Below are 15006 nucleotides of genomic sequence, written 5' to 3'. Positions count from 1 at the left end.
CTGGGGGACTGAACCGCGGTCCCTGTGCTTTTGCTAAGCTTGTTCTAAGTAGGTGCTTTAGACCACTGAGCCATCTCACCAGCCCCACTCTTTACTTTTTAAATTGTGGTTACCGAGCGTGGTGGTGCACACTGGTAATCCCAGCAAGGGGGAGGCTGAGACGGGAGGATCAGAGTCTGAGCTGCATAGCGAGACCCTGTACCAAATTAAAAAACAAAACAAACAAAAAACCGAAACAAAAAACCCTGTGGTTAATAGAAAAAAAAATTGGTTTGGTGTTTGAAATAGTTTTGTTATATAATTTGGGCTAACTTTGAAAGCACCATGTAGCCCAGGCTGGCCTCAAACTCATGGTGATCCTCTTGCCTCAATCTCCCAAGTACTGGGATTATAGGTTTGTGCCTATAATTTAAAATTTAAATTTAATTTAAAATTTTAAATTAAATGTGGTTCTATGAGATAGTGCTCTGCTAAAACCCAAGTAAGAACTAGGAAAACTGAGAATAAAGAAAGCAGTCTCTGGTATCAAAGAGCTCACAGCCTAGCTGGAGAAGGTAAGAATTTGAGACAAGAGTTACACTATAGGACATTAAGTGCACTGATGCAGATTGAGGAGCGTAGATGGAGGAGGGCCATCTGTGGACCTAGGTGGAAAGGAGCCGTGAAGAGAGCTAGCAGGCATCCAGCCCCTGCTCTGGATGGGTATGGTAGGTAGCACGTGTCTGTATCTCATTTCTTGGGAGGCTGAGGCAGGAGGACACTGAACTCAAGAGCAGCCTGGGATATATAGCCAGTTCGAGGCTAGCGTGGTCTACGTAGTGAGACCTTGTCTCAAGAAATAAAAATGAAAAAAACTTTAAATTCTGTTTTAGGGGACTGGGGAGATAGCTCAGTAGAATAAGCACTTGCCGGGCAAGCACAGGGTGCTGAGTTCAATCCCTGGTACCGTAAAAATAAATAAAATAAAATAAATTGTTTTATATTCTTTTGGATACCCAGAAGTGTAACTGCTAGAAGCATTAATAATTTGACTTTTGAGGAGCAGGCATACTGTTTCCTGCAGTGCAGTAGTTATATCACTTCACAGTCCTAACAGTGGACAAGGGTTCAAAGTTGTACAAATCCTTGTCATCTTTTTATTTATTTATTATTTTGTCTTTTTGAGACAAGGTCTTGCTATGCAGTTCACTCTGGCCTTGAGCTTTGTAGCCCAGGCTGGTCTCAAACTTGCAACGTCTCTCCTGCCTCAGCCTCCGCAGGACTCGCCATGTGGCCCAGCCTGGCCTCCAGCAAAGGGCTGCTCATTGTGATTAGGGCGTCGCTCTAATGGTTAGTGATGGTTACCGTCTATCCATCTGCCTTTGGGCCATTTGAGTAATTTTCTTTGGAGAATGTATAAGTCCTGTGCCCTTTTAAAATATAATTCATTCTTTTTAAATGCTCATGCCATAGTTAAATCATTTCTGAGGGGGCCAGGGAGATGGCTCAGTGGAATAAGCGCTTCCCCACCCAAAAAAAAAAAAAAAAAAAAAAAAAAAAATTTCTGAGGAACATTTAGGTTGTTTTATTTTTTTCTATTATAAATAACTTTGTAATAAATATTTCATATACTTCTTACACACAGGTATTTCTTTTCATATGTATCACATTGCCCATACTAAGGTATTTTAAAGTATATCACCCATATGATACTTATAAGTAACCAAAAAACACTTGTGGAGGTGCACAGGATAGCTGTAACTTTTTTTTTGGTGGAACTGGGGATTGAACTCAGACCCTTGCGCTTGCCAGGGAAGCGCTTATTCCACTCAACCATCTCCCTGGCCCCATTTTATTTTTTAATTTTTATTTATTTATTTATTTGTGTGTTTGTGTGTGTGTGTGTGTGGCCAGCTCAGCCCACCAGGGGGCGGGGCTGGCTGGCATGTGGTGCTGGGGGACTGAACCGAGGTCCCTGTGCTTTGCGAAGCTTGTTCTAAGTAGGTGCTTTAGACCACTGAGCCATCTCACCAGCCCCTCCCCATTTTATTTTAATGTCTCTTGCCAAACAACAGTTTAACATGGTTATCAACATATGCACTCATGGACAATGGAAAGGAGAAATGGAAACAAGACTTGTGCAAACGGGGAAGGGATGGGGCTGAAGGGCAGGGAGAAGAACTGAAGAATTAAGATATACATGATGTAAGGGCCGGGGAGATGGCTCAGTGGAATAAGTGCTTCCCTGGCAAGCATAAGGGCCTGAGTTCAATCCCTGGTTCCGCCACAAAAAAAAAAAAAAAAAGAAAAAGTTAGGCAACAATAGGGCTGGTGAGATGGCTCAGTGGTCTAAAGCACCTACTTAGAACAAGCTTCGCAAAGCACAGGGACCGCAGTTCAAGCCCCCAGCACCACATGCCAGCCAGCCCCGCCCCTGGTGGGCTGCGCTGGCCACACACACTCACACAGAAATAAAATTTTAAAAAAGATATACATGATGTATAAGAACTAATTCCTTACAATGAATATGATCTCTCTATATAACAACTATGTATTAATGAAAAGGTCTTTATTTATTTATTTATTTATTTTTTTTTATGTACCAGAGATTGAACATATATTATTCTTTTTTTCTTTTTTGCAGTACCAGGGATTGAACTCAGGCCCTTGTGCTTGCCAGGCATATGCTTATTCTATTAAGCTATCTCCCCAGCCCCAGAATTTTTTTTTTTTTTTGCAGTACCGGGGATTGAACTCAGGACCTACTGAGCTATCTACCCGGCCTGGAATCTGATATATTATTATATCAACGTTAACTCAAACCTTTCAATGGATTTGTGCAATAAAAAACCAGTAAGTGTGCCAAATTGTACACCTAGTCCATGCAGGTGTTAAGATTTGAAATCATGTTTTCTCCCCAATTTTATTACATTTTTTCAAGTAAATGAGGATGTCTATGCTTTCTATGAAGGAATAATATATTTATGGTCACTTAGATTTCTAGATATGTCACTAACCTTGAACATTCAGGAGACAAGAGTTCACTTTTCTTTTAAAGCTCAAACTAGGCATTTAAAACTGATGATACCTGAGTTACTCTCTGCACCAAGCAGTCGTCTGCGTAGGTCCCTTTATGTGCGCAAGGTAAGCGTTCAAACCGTGGATCCTTGGCGATCCTGCAAGTCAATTAAAGAAAACAGTGAGAACACCTGGGTAATTTCTGTGTCTCCATCAGTAAAACAAAAGTACGACTTCTGTGGATTTTTCAGGTACCCTCTCCTCTGAAAGCTAATCCCCTAACTGGTATGACAACTTACAGGAGAGGGAGGCCAAGCTTCTGACAGCCGGTGTGCCTAACGTCATTTAATCATCACAACATTGAATTACTTCACTTCCATCTTACAGAAGAAGCAGGTTCAGAAAGGTTAATTTGTGGAATCCCACACAGCAGGAAAAAAGGCAAAATTAGAACCAAGTCAATTTCAACCTAAACATCTCACTTTTAGGAAGCTGCCTTACACAAATGTTCCAGAAGATAGGCATAAAAATGGTCAATACCAGTTTGTGAAAGTAAAAAATGAGAAATAATCTAAACATCTATTAACAAGGTAAAAGTTAAAAACTTTTTTTTTTTTGTATTTAGGACAGGGTTTACAGGGTTTCACTACATAGATTGGACTAGCAGTGATTCTCCTGTTTTCAGCTTCCCAAGTTCTGGGATTACAGGCTTGCGCCATCACACCCAGGCTCAGTCTTCATCTCAGTGTGCCTCAGGGGCAGGGCTGGCACTTCGGAACCCTGGCCACTGTGCTCTGCCTAAGCAGGCTCTTCAGTCCACTGAGCTATCAGGCTGGCTCTTAAAAACATTTTGGTGCCTCTATCCTATTAAAAAAAAAAAAAAAAAAAGAGGTACAGTTGTAGGTATGAAGACTCTACTAAACAGCTGAATAAACAAATAGGCCAGTGAAATATATTTGTCGCTTTCTGGAGCAGTTGTGGAAGTCCTGTTTTGTGTGCATCTTTAGTTGTGTTCCATGTCCCACATGGATTCAAACATGTGCCTTTTGTGGTCACTTTGACTTGGGAAGAGCCAGAAGTCATGGGGTGCCTGATTTGTCATTTAATGCAGATGAAGCCATTACTTTTTTTTTTGTAATGCTTCTCCTGTTTTCAGCCTCCCCAGTGCTGGGATTACAGGTGTGTGCCACCATGCCTGGACTCAATAGTTTACTTTTTAGTGTAATTTTCCTGACAGTCTTTTAGATTTGCATTTATGTAATAAAAGTCTATTAAAATATTTTTACATATATATGTTTATAAAATTTACTAACCCTTCTCAGTTATCACTCTTGGGATAGGAGAATAGAAAAAGTAAACTTGGAAAAGGACTTTTTCATTTGCTGTATGTTTTATAGTTTGCCATAATAATTTGAAGATATCATTTCATATAAACTTGAAAAAAAGAAAGATCTCAAGTCTGTGATTCCTAGAACTATGTGTTTTTTTTTCGTCTTTTCTTTTTGAGACAGGGTTTAGCTGTGCAGTTCAGGCTGGCTTTGAGCTCACTTTGTAGCCAAGGCTGTTCTTGAATGATCCTCCTGCCTCTGCTCGAGTGCTGGGATTAGAGGCATGTGTCACCATACCCGGCAAGCTGTATGCTTTCTATTATATAAGGGCAAGTCACAGAAATGAACAAAAATACAAAGTGACACACAGGTACTGGGCACCTAAAACTATTCTAAGTGGCAGTACAGTTTAGCACTTTAGTATGGTGGTGTATTTAGACAAAAATGACATGGAAAAAAAAATGACATGGAGACAAAATAAAATGAATATGAGAGAATGTGTCAAGCAAGGTGGGATGGTGTGTTGGCATCCCGGGCACAGCGAGCACAATGGGCAGGAAGGGGCTGGTCAAGAGGAGGGCGAATATGCTCAAAAAGGTTGCCAATGGAGCAAGGGTTTCATGGCTGCGGTGACGACACGTCTACAGAAGTTTTCAAGGGTGACAGTGATGGAAGCCACCTCTGTCCTAGGAAGACTGGTGGGCTGGGGAGGACCCACTAGGACGGTAGCTGGGACGTGAGGCAGGCAACACTCTGGGCCTCTGCTCTTTTGTGAAGCCTTTCATTTCTGGAATCTCATCTCCTCCTCTCTACTAGGTCTTTCCAGAAATAGCCAACACACTATATGGTCCTTTTTTTTTTTTTTTTTTCAGAACTGGGGATTGAACTCAGGCCCTTGTGCTTGCCAGGCAAGCGCTTATTCTACTGAGCCATCTCCCTGGCCTCCTATATGGTCCTTTCTATCTTAGAAAAAAAAAGAATCCCCCAATATACAACTTTTATTTCCCTTTCGCTGCCACCCTGTTTGTTTTGTTGCTCTTCATAGCTAAGCTTGATGTCTCCATTTTCTCCCCTTCTATCCTTTATTTATTTATTTATTTTTTTTTATGTACCAGAGATTGAACCCATTCTTTTTTTTTTTTTTTTTTTTTTTTGGTGGAACCAGGGATTGAACTCAGACCCTTGTGCTTGCCAGGGAAGTGCTTATTTCACTGAGCCATCTCCCCGGCCCCATTCTTTATTTTTATTATTTAAAAAATAATTGCTAGGGCTGGGGAGATGGTTCAGTGGAATGGGCGCTTCCCTGGCAAGTGCAAGGGCCTGGGTTCAACCCCTGGTTCCGAAAAAAAAAAAAAAAAAAAAATTAAAAAAATAAAATAATTGCTTCTTCCCTCCTCTTTTAAGTTGAAGTGTTTCAAGCAGACAAAGAAGGATAAAAAAGATAAACTATCGAAGAAACAGAACATTACAAATAAAAAGGAAGTCTCTTCTCCAGTCCTACTCTACTGTCATACCTTCATGACTATCTTCAGTTTGGTATTTGTCATTCTCACATATTCATTTTGCTATATACAAGAAGCACAAGGGCCGGGGAGATGGCTCAGTAGAGTAAGCGCTTGCCTGGCAAGCACAAGGGCCTGAGTTCAATTCCCAGTTCTGCCAAAAAACAAAACAAAACAAAAAAACCCCAAAAAACAAAGAAGTACATAATGTTGCATATATACATACTGACAATAGCAGTAATGGTTTGCTTTATTTTAATTAATTCTTTATTTTTGAGACAGGGTCTTGGCATATATTCTAGGGTAGACTTGAACTCATGGCAATCCTCCTGCTTCAACCTCCCAAGTGCTAGAATTATAGGCATGTACTACCATACCTGGTTGCTTTTTTTTTTTCCTGGCACCAGGGATCGAACTCAGGACTTTGCACTTGCCAGGCAGGGACTGTGCTGCTGAGCTATATCCCTGCCCTTATTTTTTTCTTTTTTTGAGATAGGGTCTTGCTAAATTGGTTAATGTGGGTTGAAATTTGTGATCCTTCTACCTAATCTTCCAGTATTTTCTTCTTCTTTTTTTTTTGTGCAGGGTCTCACCATGCAGCTCAGACTCGTAGTGATCCTCCTGTTTTCAGCCTCCCTAGTGCTGGGATTACAGGTGTGTGCGCCTGGCCTCTACTGCCGGCTCAGTGCGCCTAGGGGGCGGTGCCCACGTGGCATGCGGTGCCAGGGACCAAACCCTGGCGTCTGCGCTTACCTAAGCAAGTGCTTAGTCTGTTGAGCTATCTGCCCCTCTTTTTAAATGTATTTAGTAAAGAGTCTACAGGGTCTCATTACACAGATCAGACTCATAGTGATCCTCCTGTTTTCAGCCTCCCAAATGCTGGGATGCTGCCTGCCATTTTTTGCTCTTAGTAAAATAATTCTAGGGCTGGCCAGATAGCTCAGCAGACTAAAGCACCTGCTTAGGCAGGTGCAGGGACCTGGTTCGATCCCTGGCATGGTGCGGTGTGGCACGGTGGCCCCGCCTTGAGGGCACGATGAGACGGTCAACGAGACTGGATGTGGTGGTACATGCCTGTACTCCCAGCACTTAGGAGGCTGAAAACAGGAGGATCACTACGAGTCCAATCTGTGTAGTGAGACCTTGTACCAAATACATTAAAAAAAAAATCTAATACTTGCCTCTACTATGGCACATGTATGTGGGTTACCCTATTGCTGTGCCTTTCAATTTTATCAGGACCCCAGTATGAAATGCATGCGGTTTATGCAGCTTCCCCTCCTCCCCCCATAAAAGAGCATGTTAGCTCTGGGAAGCAGACTTGGCTTTTAGGTCATATAATGCATGGTGTTTTTTTGTTTTTTGTTTTTGGTGCCTAGGACCGAACCCAGGGCTTCCAGCTTGCTAGGCAAGCATTTTACCACTAAGCCAAATCTCCAGCCCCCAATGCATGGTATTTATAATCCATTTTATTACATTTTTATAAACATACTGGTTGAGATTAAACTGATCTCACAAGCTGTCGACTGATCTCCAGGTTGAAAGACAGTGTTATAGGCATACAGACAGCCTGGATCTTACTGGATATTGCTAGACTACTCTCCAAAGTGATGTCTAATCAATATCTTTAGTTGAGTATGAGAATTCCTATTGCTCCACAGTTTCAACTATTTTGAACACTGTTGTGTAGATTTATAAGTTTTTGCCACAGCCGGGCATGGTGGCATGCCTATAATCCCAGTATTCGGGGAAGCTGAGGCAGGAGGACCACAAATTTGAGCTCAACCTGGGCAATTTATTGAGGGATTGCCATGAGTTTGAGGCCAGCCTGGGCTATATGGTAAGTTCAAGGTGAGTCACTGTCTTTTTTTTTTTTTTTTTGGTGGAACCAGGGATTGAACTCAGATCCCTGCGTTTGCCAGTCAAGCGCTTATCCTACTGAGCCATCTCCCCGGCCCCAAGGCGAGTCACTGTCATTAAAAAAATAAAAACAACAATAATAAAAGGCCACATGGTCAATCCCAAATACAATATACACACACAAAAAGAACTAGCTCAAACAGACACACAAATGAGTTTCACTGACAAAACCTGTGTTTTGGTGTGCGGTGGAAGTGCTCTGGAAGCTCTGTGTATACTTCTCATTTCATGACATCAGATACTGATGTGTCCTGCAGGTGAAGACTGAATAAAGTCCAAATTACTGCTGCATGAAGGGTATTCTTTAAGTTAGGGTCTTGCTATGTTATCCAGGCAGGCCTTGAACTTACTCTCTAGCCTAGCTGGGGCCTCCCAGTGATCCTCCTGCTTCAGCTTCCTTGACTTACAGGATTACAGGCAAGTACTGGGATCACAAGAGTGCACCACTAAACCCAGCCAACAAGGACATCAAGTGACTCAGGTTTAAAAAGGAGCAACTGCCAGTGAGCAGCAGTGACGAACACAATGGCTACTAGGCTCGTACAGGCTATTGGTTTGACTCACACGAAGGTACCAGAAGTTTCACAATTAGTGCAGATACAGTGACAAATCAACACAGTGATAAAGGCTATGCCTCAGCACTGTTACGAAGTTTTGTGAATTCTCTGCAAAGGTCTTTAGGCTTGATGGTAGTTTACACAGACTTTTTGGAGTACAACAACTCTAAATTCAAGGTTGATTTTTGGAGTAAACTTAAAATCTTTTTTTTTTTTTTTTTTTTTTTTGTGGAACCAGGGATTGAACTCAGGCCCTTGTGCTTGCCAGGCAAGCACTTATTCTACTGAGCTATCTCCCAGCCCCCTTAAAATCTTTTTTTGAGGCAAGGTCTCACTTTGTAGTTCGGGCTGGCCTTAAAGATGTAGTAGAGCCTCAAACTTGCAGTGATCCTCCTGCCTTAGCCTCCCGAGTGCTGAGATTACAGCTGTTTGGCACTACACCTGGCTTCATAAACTCAAATTTTATGTTATTTATTTTTAATGTATTTGGTACAGGTTCTCACTACACAGATCAGACTCGTAGTGATCCTCTTGTTTTAAGCCTCCCCAGCACTGGGATTGCTGGGATTATAGGCGTCCGCTATCACACTGGGTCTTGGTGGCTTGCTCAGCATGCCTAGGGGTGGGGTGGCAGCACGTGGTGTTGTGGATTGAACCCTGGTCCCTGTGCTTGCCTAAGAAGGCGCTTAGTCTGTTGAGCTAGCTCACTGGCCCTAAACTCAAAATTTTAAATGTAGATTTTTAAAACTCAAATTCTGAAGGAGATGGTTAGATGACAAACTCATAGCTCCTAGCTGAAAAATCTAGAAGCCTTTAAAAGAGGCCCAAAAGACCAATATAGCTAATCAATTTAGTTCAAAGAGCTCCAGCTTCAACTTTAAATATTTACTTTTTAAATTATGATTTTAATTTTTATTAAAATAATGGGGGCTAGTGAGATAGCTCAGCAGACTAAGCACCTGCTTAGGCAAACAGTGACTGGGATTCAAGCTCCAGCACCACATGCCGCCCCGCCCCGCCCCGCCCCGCCCCGCCCCGCCCCTGGGTGCACTGAGGAGCATGAGTGAGGGCGTGGCGGTGCACGCCTGTAATCCCAGCGCTGGGGAGGCTGCAAATAGGAGCATCACTATGAGTCTGAGCTGCATAGTGAGGCCATGTATCAAATATATTAAAAAATAAAATAACTGGTTAAGAAATCTCTAGACAGGGGCTGGGGAGATGGCTCAGTAGAATAAGCACTTGCCTGGCAAGCACAAGGGCCTGAGTTCAAGGCCCAGTTCTGCCAAAAAAAAAAAAAAAAAAGAAATCTCTGGACAGCAAAGATATGAAGAAAGGACAAAAGAATCTTCAGTATACTGATATGGAATAAACTTAGATTAACTCCTTCCTACCTTAGGGCCACTCGATACTTCTGTCCCAATTTTTCAATTTCTGCCATTACACAATCAGTTATACAAGGGATACCTGCCAGGAAAAAAAAGTACAGAAAATTTAGTAACGAAATAAAGAAATACTGTGAATTATATCCTGTTTGGTCTTTACAGACTCAGAGATGTCTGAATGACTGCAGGATAAGCATAGTGAAATGAATAGTGAGGGCCAAATCATTTAGACAGTGATGACTGAAATAGTTGATGAATATTTAAATGTAATAACTTATTATAGTAAAAGACCCCCTCAAATACTCCATTCCACTTTGAAGACATGCATGCATGCTACCGTTCTAACTTGCCTCTCTCCCTCCCTTTTTTTGTGGTATCAGGGATTGAACTCAGGACCTTACACTTGCGAGGCAGGCGCTTATCCTACTGAGCTATCTCCCTGGCCCTATCCCCACTTTTGAGACAGTCTATGTAGTTCAGGGTGGTCTTGAATTCAATGATCTTCCTCCATTAATCTCCAGTGCTGGGACTATAGGTGTGTATTACCATGTCCCCTCTTGGAGGCAATTCTGGAAGTCCTCTTTTGTGTCTTTATACAGTGTGATAAGAAATATGGCGAATGCTGCCACCTAATGTCATCCAAAGGAAAAGCAGGCTCTCCACAACGTTAAGGTGAATCCTCATTCGCTTTACTCCCTGGATCTGGCACTGTGCGACTCCTAGAAAAGCAGCTCAGACAATGTTAAGTGTCGGTACAAGGGATATACAGAACCTACCAAGATTAGTACCTATGTGCACGAAGCGCCACTAAAGGCTCACTGTTTTAGGCACTGTTATAGCATAGGACCTAAACTTTAAACTATTCTTATATTTAAATTTTTTTTTTTTAATATTATAGGTACATAGTTTACTTGTGTATGGTGGCTCATGCTTGCAATGCCAGAACTCGGAGGCAAAGGAAGGAGGATCGCTACAAGTTCAAGACCAGCCTCGGCTACAAGTGAGCTCAAGGCCAGCCTGAACTACACAGTGAGACCCTGTCCCAAAAAACAAAGAAAATTAAAACAGAAGTATTATATGCATATAGATTAAAAAGGAAAAAAAAAGTAGAAAGGCTTTTATATAAGTCTTTTAAATATTTTATGTATAAAAAAACTGTCACCTGACCATTTTCCACTCTACTGCTTTTTTTTTTTTTTTTAATGTATTTGGTACACGGTCTACAGGGTGTCACTACATAGACAGGACTCATAGCGATTCTCCTGGTATCAGGCTCCCAAGCCTCAATCACTGTCTCTGTGCGCCCTAGGGAGCAGGGCCGGCACAGAGCGTGCTGGGATCAAACCTCAGCCGCTGCACTCTGCCTCATTCTGCTGAGCTATCTGGTGGGCCCTTCACTTTACTACTTTTGATCCTAATAAGTATTTAACTCCAAAAGTGCCATTTTTGTCTCACGTGGGGGTTGCCTTCATTTTTTTTAATGTAATAAAAGCATACGGCCACTTTTCCATTAAATTTAGGCATTGAAAGAATTTTGATATTTTATAACCTTTGTGTGTTTATTTTGCTCATCTTGATTTAATAAATCAATAAACATTTACATTTATACTATAAATGTTGTTCAGCATATACAGACACACCTGGGAGAAGGCTGAACCCAGACTACTGTAATAAAGTGAATTATTTCAGAAAGTGAAATAATCACACAAGGTTTTGGGTTTCCCTTTACATACAAGTTATGTTTACGCTATGCTGTAGTCTATTATGTACGCTAGCGTTATAGTTAAAAGAACAATATATCTACTATAATTAAAAAATATTTTATTGGGCTGGGAATATAGTTCAGTGGCACAAGTGCTTGCCTGGCAAGCTTAAGATCCTGAGTTCAACTCCCAGTACAAACAAAACAAAACAAAACTTTTTGAGCTGGGTGCAGCGTGCACACATGCAAGAACAGCTGTCAAAATGCGAAGCCAGAGGGTCACTGGAGCCCAGTGACCCAGGCCAGCCTAAGCACAAAGTCAACTTTATTTCTGGGGCTGTAACTCTGGTTGTGCAGATGCTTACAGCCCTGGACTCAATCCCAGACACCAAAGGCAAAAACAAACCAACAAAGCATTTTGGCCTGGGGATGTAGATTACTGATAAGACTGTATGCTGCGCCACAAATTCCTAGCCAAAAGACTCTTGTTCATTGCACCTTCACTGGGAATAGACTCTGCTTCAAGAAACTTGCTGTTTGCTCATCTATATGTAAGAAGTCACTCCTAATTTGGTAAAAAGTTTTACCGTAAAAGTACAATAATCAGGTCACCTCACACGCCACTTCTAATTCTAGCTCTCTTCGTATTTCCTCTACAGCTACAATTATTTCCTCTAACATGTTTTCAACATTTGGAATTGATGGGCCAGGGATATAGCTCAGCAGCATAAGGGCATGCCTGGTAAGAGCAAGGTCAAAGTTCGATCCCCAGTATCAGTAAATAAATAAATACATAAAATTTTAATTGACATGGGGGTTGTGGTGGCACACACCTATAATACTAGCACTCAGGAGGTTGAGGCAAGAGGATTGAGGCCAACTTGAGTTACACAATTAATTCAAGGGCAGCATGAACAACATGGCAAGAGCTGGCTCAAAAAATTACTTGACATATAGAAACTGCATATATTTGTGGAGTTCCATGTGACTTTTTTTTTTTTTTTTTTTTAGAACCAAGAATTGAACTCAGGCCCTTGCACTTGCCAGGTAAGTACTTTGTTATGGTTTGTGTCTAGGTGTCCCCCCAAAGCCTCATGCAGTCTTGGGGGGGGCTTCCAGAGTTTGTGATTGATTACTGTAGGTGTGGTTGCTGCACCTGCCCTGGGGCAGGTAATTTGCATTACAATGTAAGGCAGGAAGAGAAGTTAGTTGCTTGAGCTGCTGCTACTCTCTGTGCACTCTTGCTCTTTGCTGCCGCCCTGAAAGGTTGCCCTCTGCTGTGTGCTGCTCTGCCTTGGAGCCAGCTGAGTATTTACTGAAACCTCCAGTAATTGTGAGCTAAATAAACCTTTCCTTCCCTCATTTTGAGTGTCGGGTATTTGTCCCAGCAATGAGAGAAGAGTAACTAAGACAGAATTTGGTACCAGGAGTGGGGTTGTTGCTGTGGATAAACCTGACCATGTGGATTACAAGCTTTTGGGAATGGCTTATGGGAAGAGATAGGAAAGGTTCGGAGATGTCACCTACAAGCAAAGCACTGGAATAGCTTTGGTTGTTCTGTTTGGGAGATTCTGGTCAGAGCTCAGAAACCAGAAGGCTGATGGAAAGCTGGCCTGTGAAGACCAGGCTGGGGAGGTTTCTGCTGGGAAGGACTGCATTGGCTGTTGGACTCCAGATCACTTGTGTTTTGAAGTGGCAGAAGAGCTGTCTGCATTTTGCTCATGTCCAGAGACTTTGCCTGAGACTGAGTTTAAGCACGGTGGACTGATTAATCTGGCAAAAGATATTGCAAAGCAGCCAAATATTGGGGCAGTGGTCTGGTTGTTGCTGGGGGCGTTTAGCCAGATTTATGTTGAGAATAACGAGCAAGGAGCCCAGCAGGAGGATTTAAAATGTTGTGAGCTTGGCCAGAAAGAAAGCACCAATAAAGCTGTGGACTGCAAAGATGGAGCTGAGAGGATCTCCATTGCTGGAAAGGAACCTGAGAATGGAAAGGATGGCCTGAGGGCCTCACAGAGGAGGTGGGTCTCCACCCTTGGCAGCCTCAGAACTGCAAAGGTCAGGGACTGTGCCTTGAGGGGAAAGCCGCTGATCCCCAGGTTCCAGAATGGCGCCGGTGTGGAGAAATCATTCCTCGGAATCAGGGTTAGGGTACTCAGCAATCCAGGCACTCGACCCCTACAGCCAAGAGAGAAGGAAACCTGGCTACTGTTCCAGCTGGCAGCAGACCTTGGCATCATCCACGTGGCATTGGTTTTAGGCATATGCAGGATGCAGGAGTTCTGAGGTTAAGAAGGCTTCCACCTCGATTTCAGAAGGCCTGGGAGGCCAGGCGGTGTGCCTCTGGGAGGGCAGTGTGTGAAGCTGTGAGTGAGAAGCCTATTCAGTGGAAACCCCAGAAGTTTGGAAAAGCCAGGAATGTGGATGGTCTAAGAGAAACTGCAAGGAGGGAGCAAAGCCAGTCTGAGAGAAGCCATGGGAGCTACCACCAAGCGGGCCACAGGGGCGGAGCCTCATGGAGCTCACAATTTGCCACAGACTGCTTCGGATGTCCCACATGGAACTGCAGGATTTTGGACTTGCTGTGGTCCCAATGCTTGGTATCCTGCTATGTGTACCTTTTGGAATGGTAATGTTTATCTTGTGCCTTTGAATGTTGGATGTGTTTAATTTTTCTTTTGTGCAGGGGTTCACAGCTGAGTTTGCCTTGGATCTTGCAGGAGACTTGGGACTTGGACTCTTCAGCAATGCTGAAACTGTTGGGACTTTGGTAACAAAGAGATGGACTAGAATGGCTTTTGCATAAAGGGATCTGCATGGGTCTTTGGAGGCCCTGGGGTGGAATGTTATGGTTTGTGTCTAGGTGTCCCCCAAAGCCTCATGCGGTCTTGGGGTGGCTTCTGGAGTTTGTGATTGATTGTTGGTGGTGTGGCTGATACACCTGCCCTGGGGCAGGTAATTTGCATTACAATGTAAGGTGGGAAGAGCAGCCAGCTGCTTGAGCTGCTGCTACCTCTCCCTGTGCTCTTGCTCTTTGCTGCCGCCCTGAAAGGTTGCCCTCTGCTGTGTGCCGCTCTGCCTTGGAGCCAGCGGAGCGTGGACTGAGGACTCCAGTAACTGAGCTAAAGAAACCTTTCCTTCCTTCATTTTGGGTGTCAGGCATTTGTCCCAGCAACGAGAGAAGAGTAACTAAGACACACTTATTCTACTGAACCAATTTCCCGGCCCCCTGCATGTGATGTTTTGATACATATAAGTATCTATAATGTTGAAATCAAAGCAAAAATATTTCCTTAATCATTTCTTTACAGTGAAAACATTCAAAATCCCTTTTCTAAAATATTCATTATATTATGGTTCCCTGTAGTTACCTTGCCTCATGAAGTCTTGAATCCTTCAAAATTATCCACAAGAGCTGGAATAAACTCCTTCCAAACTCCTGGTAATGCTGACATTTTGAACTATGCCCATAAATTTTAAATATTCTTAATGATATCAACAATAGTGAATCCTTCCAGAAGGTGTTCAACTTACTTTGCCCACATCTGTCAGAGGAATCACCATCAACAGCACTATATCCTTTTAAGATGTATTTCCTGGGGCTGGTGAGATGGCTCA

The 15006-nt window shown here is 42.8% G+C and overlaps 1 protein-coding gene across 1 annotated transcript in view; it reads right to left on the bottom strand.

Moving 5' to 3' along the window:
- Fcf1 (FCF1, rRNA-processing protein) overlaps positions 1-15006 on the bottom strand; it is a 25303-nt gene that overhangs the window by 3232 nt on the left and 7065 nt on the right. The window contains exons 4-5 of the mRNA XM_023703654.1: positions 9696-9768; positions 3068-3155 (exon numbers count right to left, since the gene is read on the bottom strand). Coding sequence (XP_023559422.1) covers positions 3068-3155; positions 9696-9768 — 161 coding nt within the window. The remainder of the gene's footprint in view (positions 1-3067; positions 3156-9695; positions 9769-15006) is intronic.

The sequence above is a fragment of the Octodon degus genome, unplaced genomic scaffold, assembly GCF_000260255.1.
Source record: "Octodon degus isolate 3935 unplaced genomic scaffold, OctDeg1.0 scaffold00007, whole genome shotgun sequence".
In the NCBI taxonomy this organism is placed as follows: domain Eukaryota; kingdom Metazoa; phylum Chordata; class Mammalia; order Rodentia; family Octodontidae; genus Octodon; species Octodon degus.
Note: the sequence above shows the minus strand (reverse complement) of the source record. Positions and strands in the feature narration are given on the sequence as shown.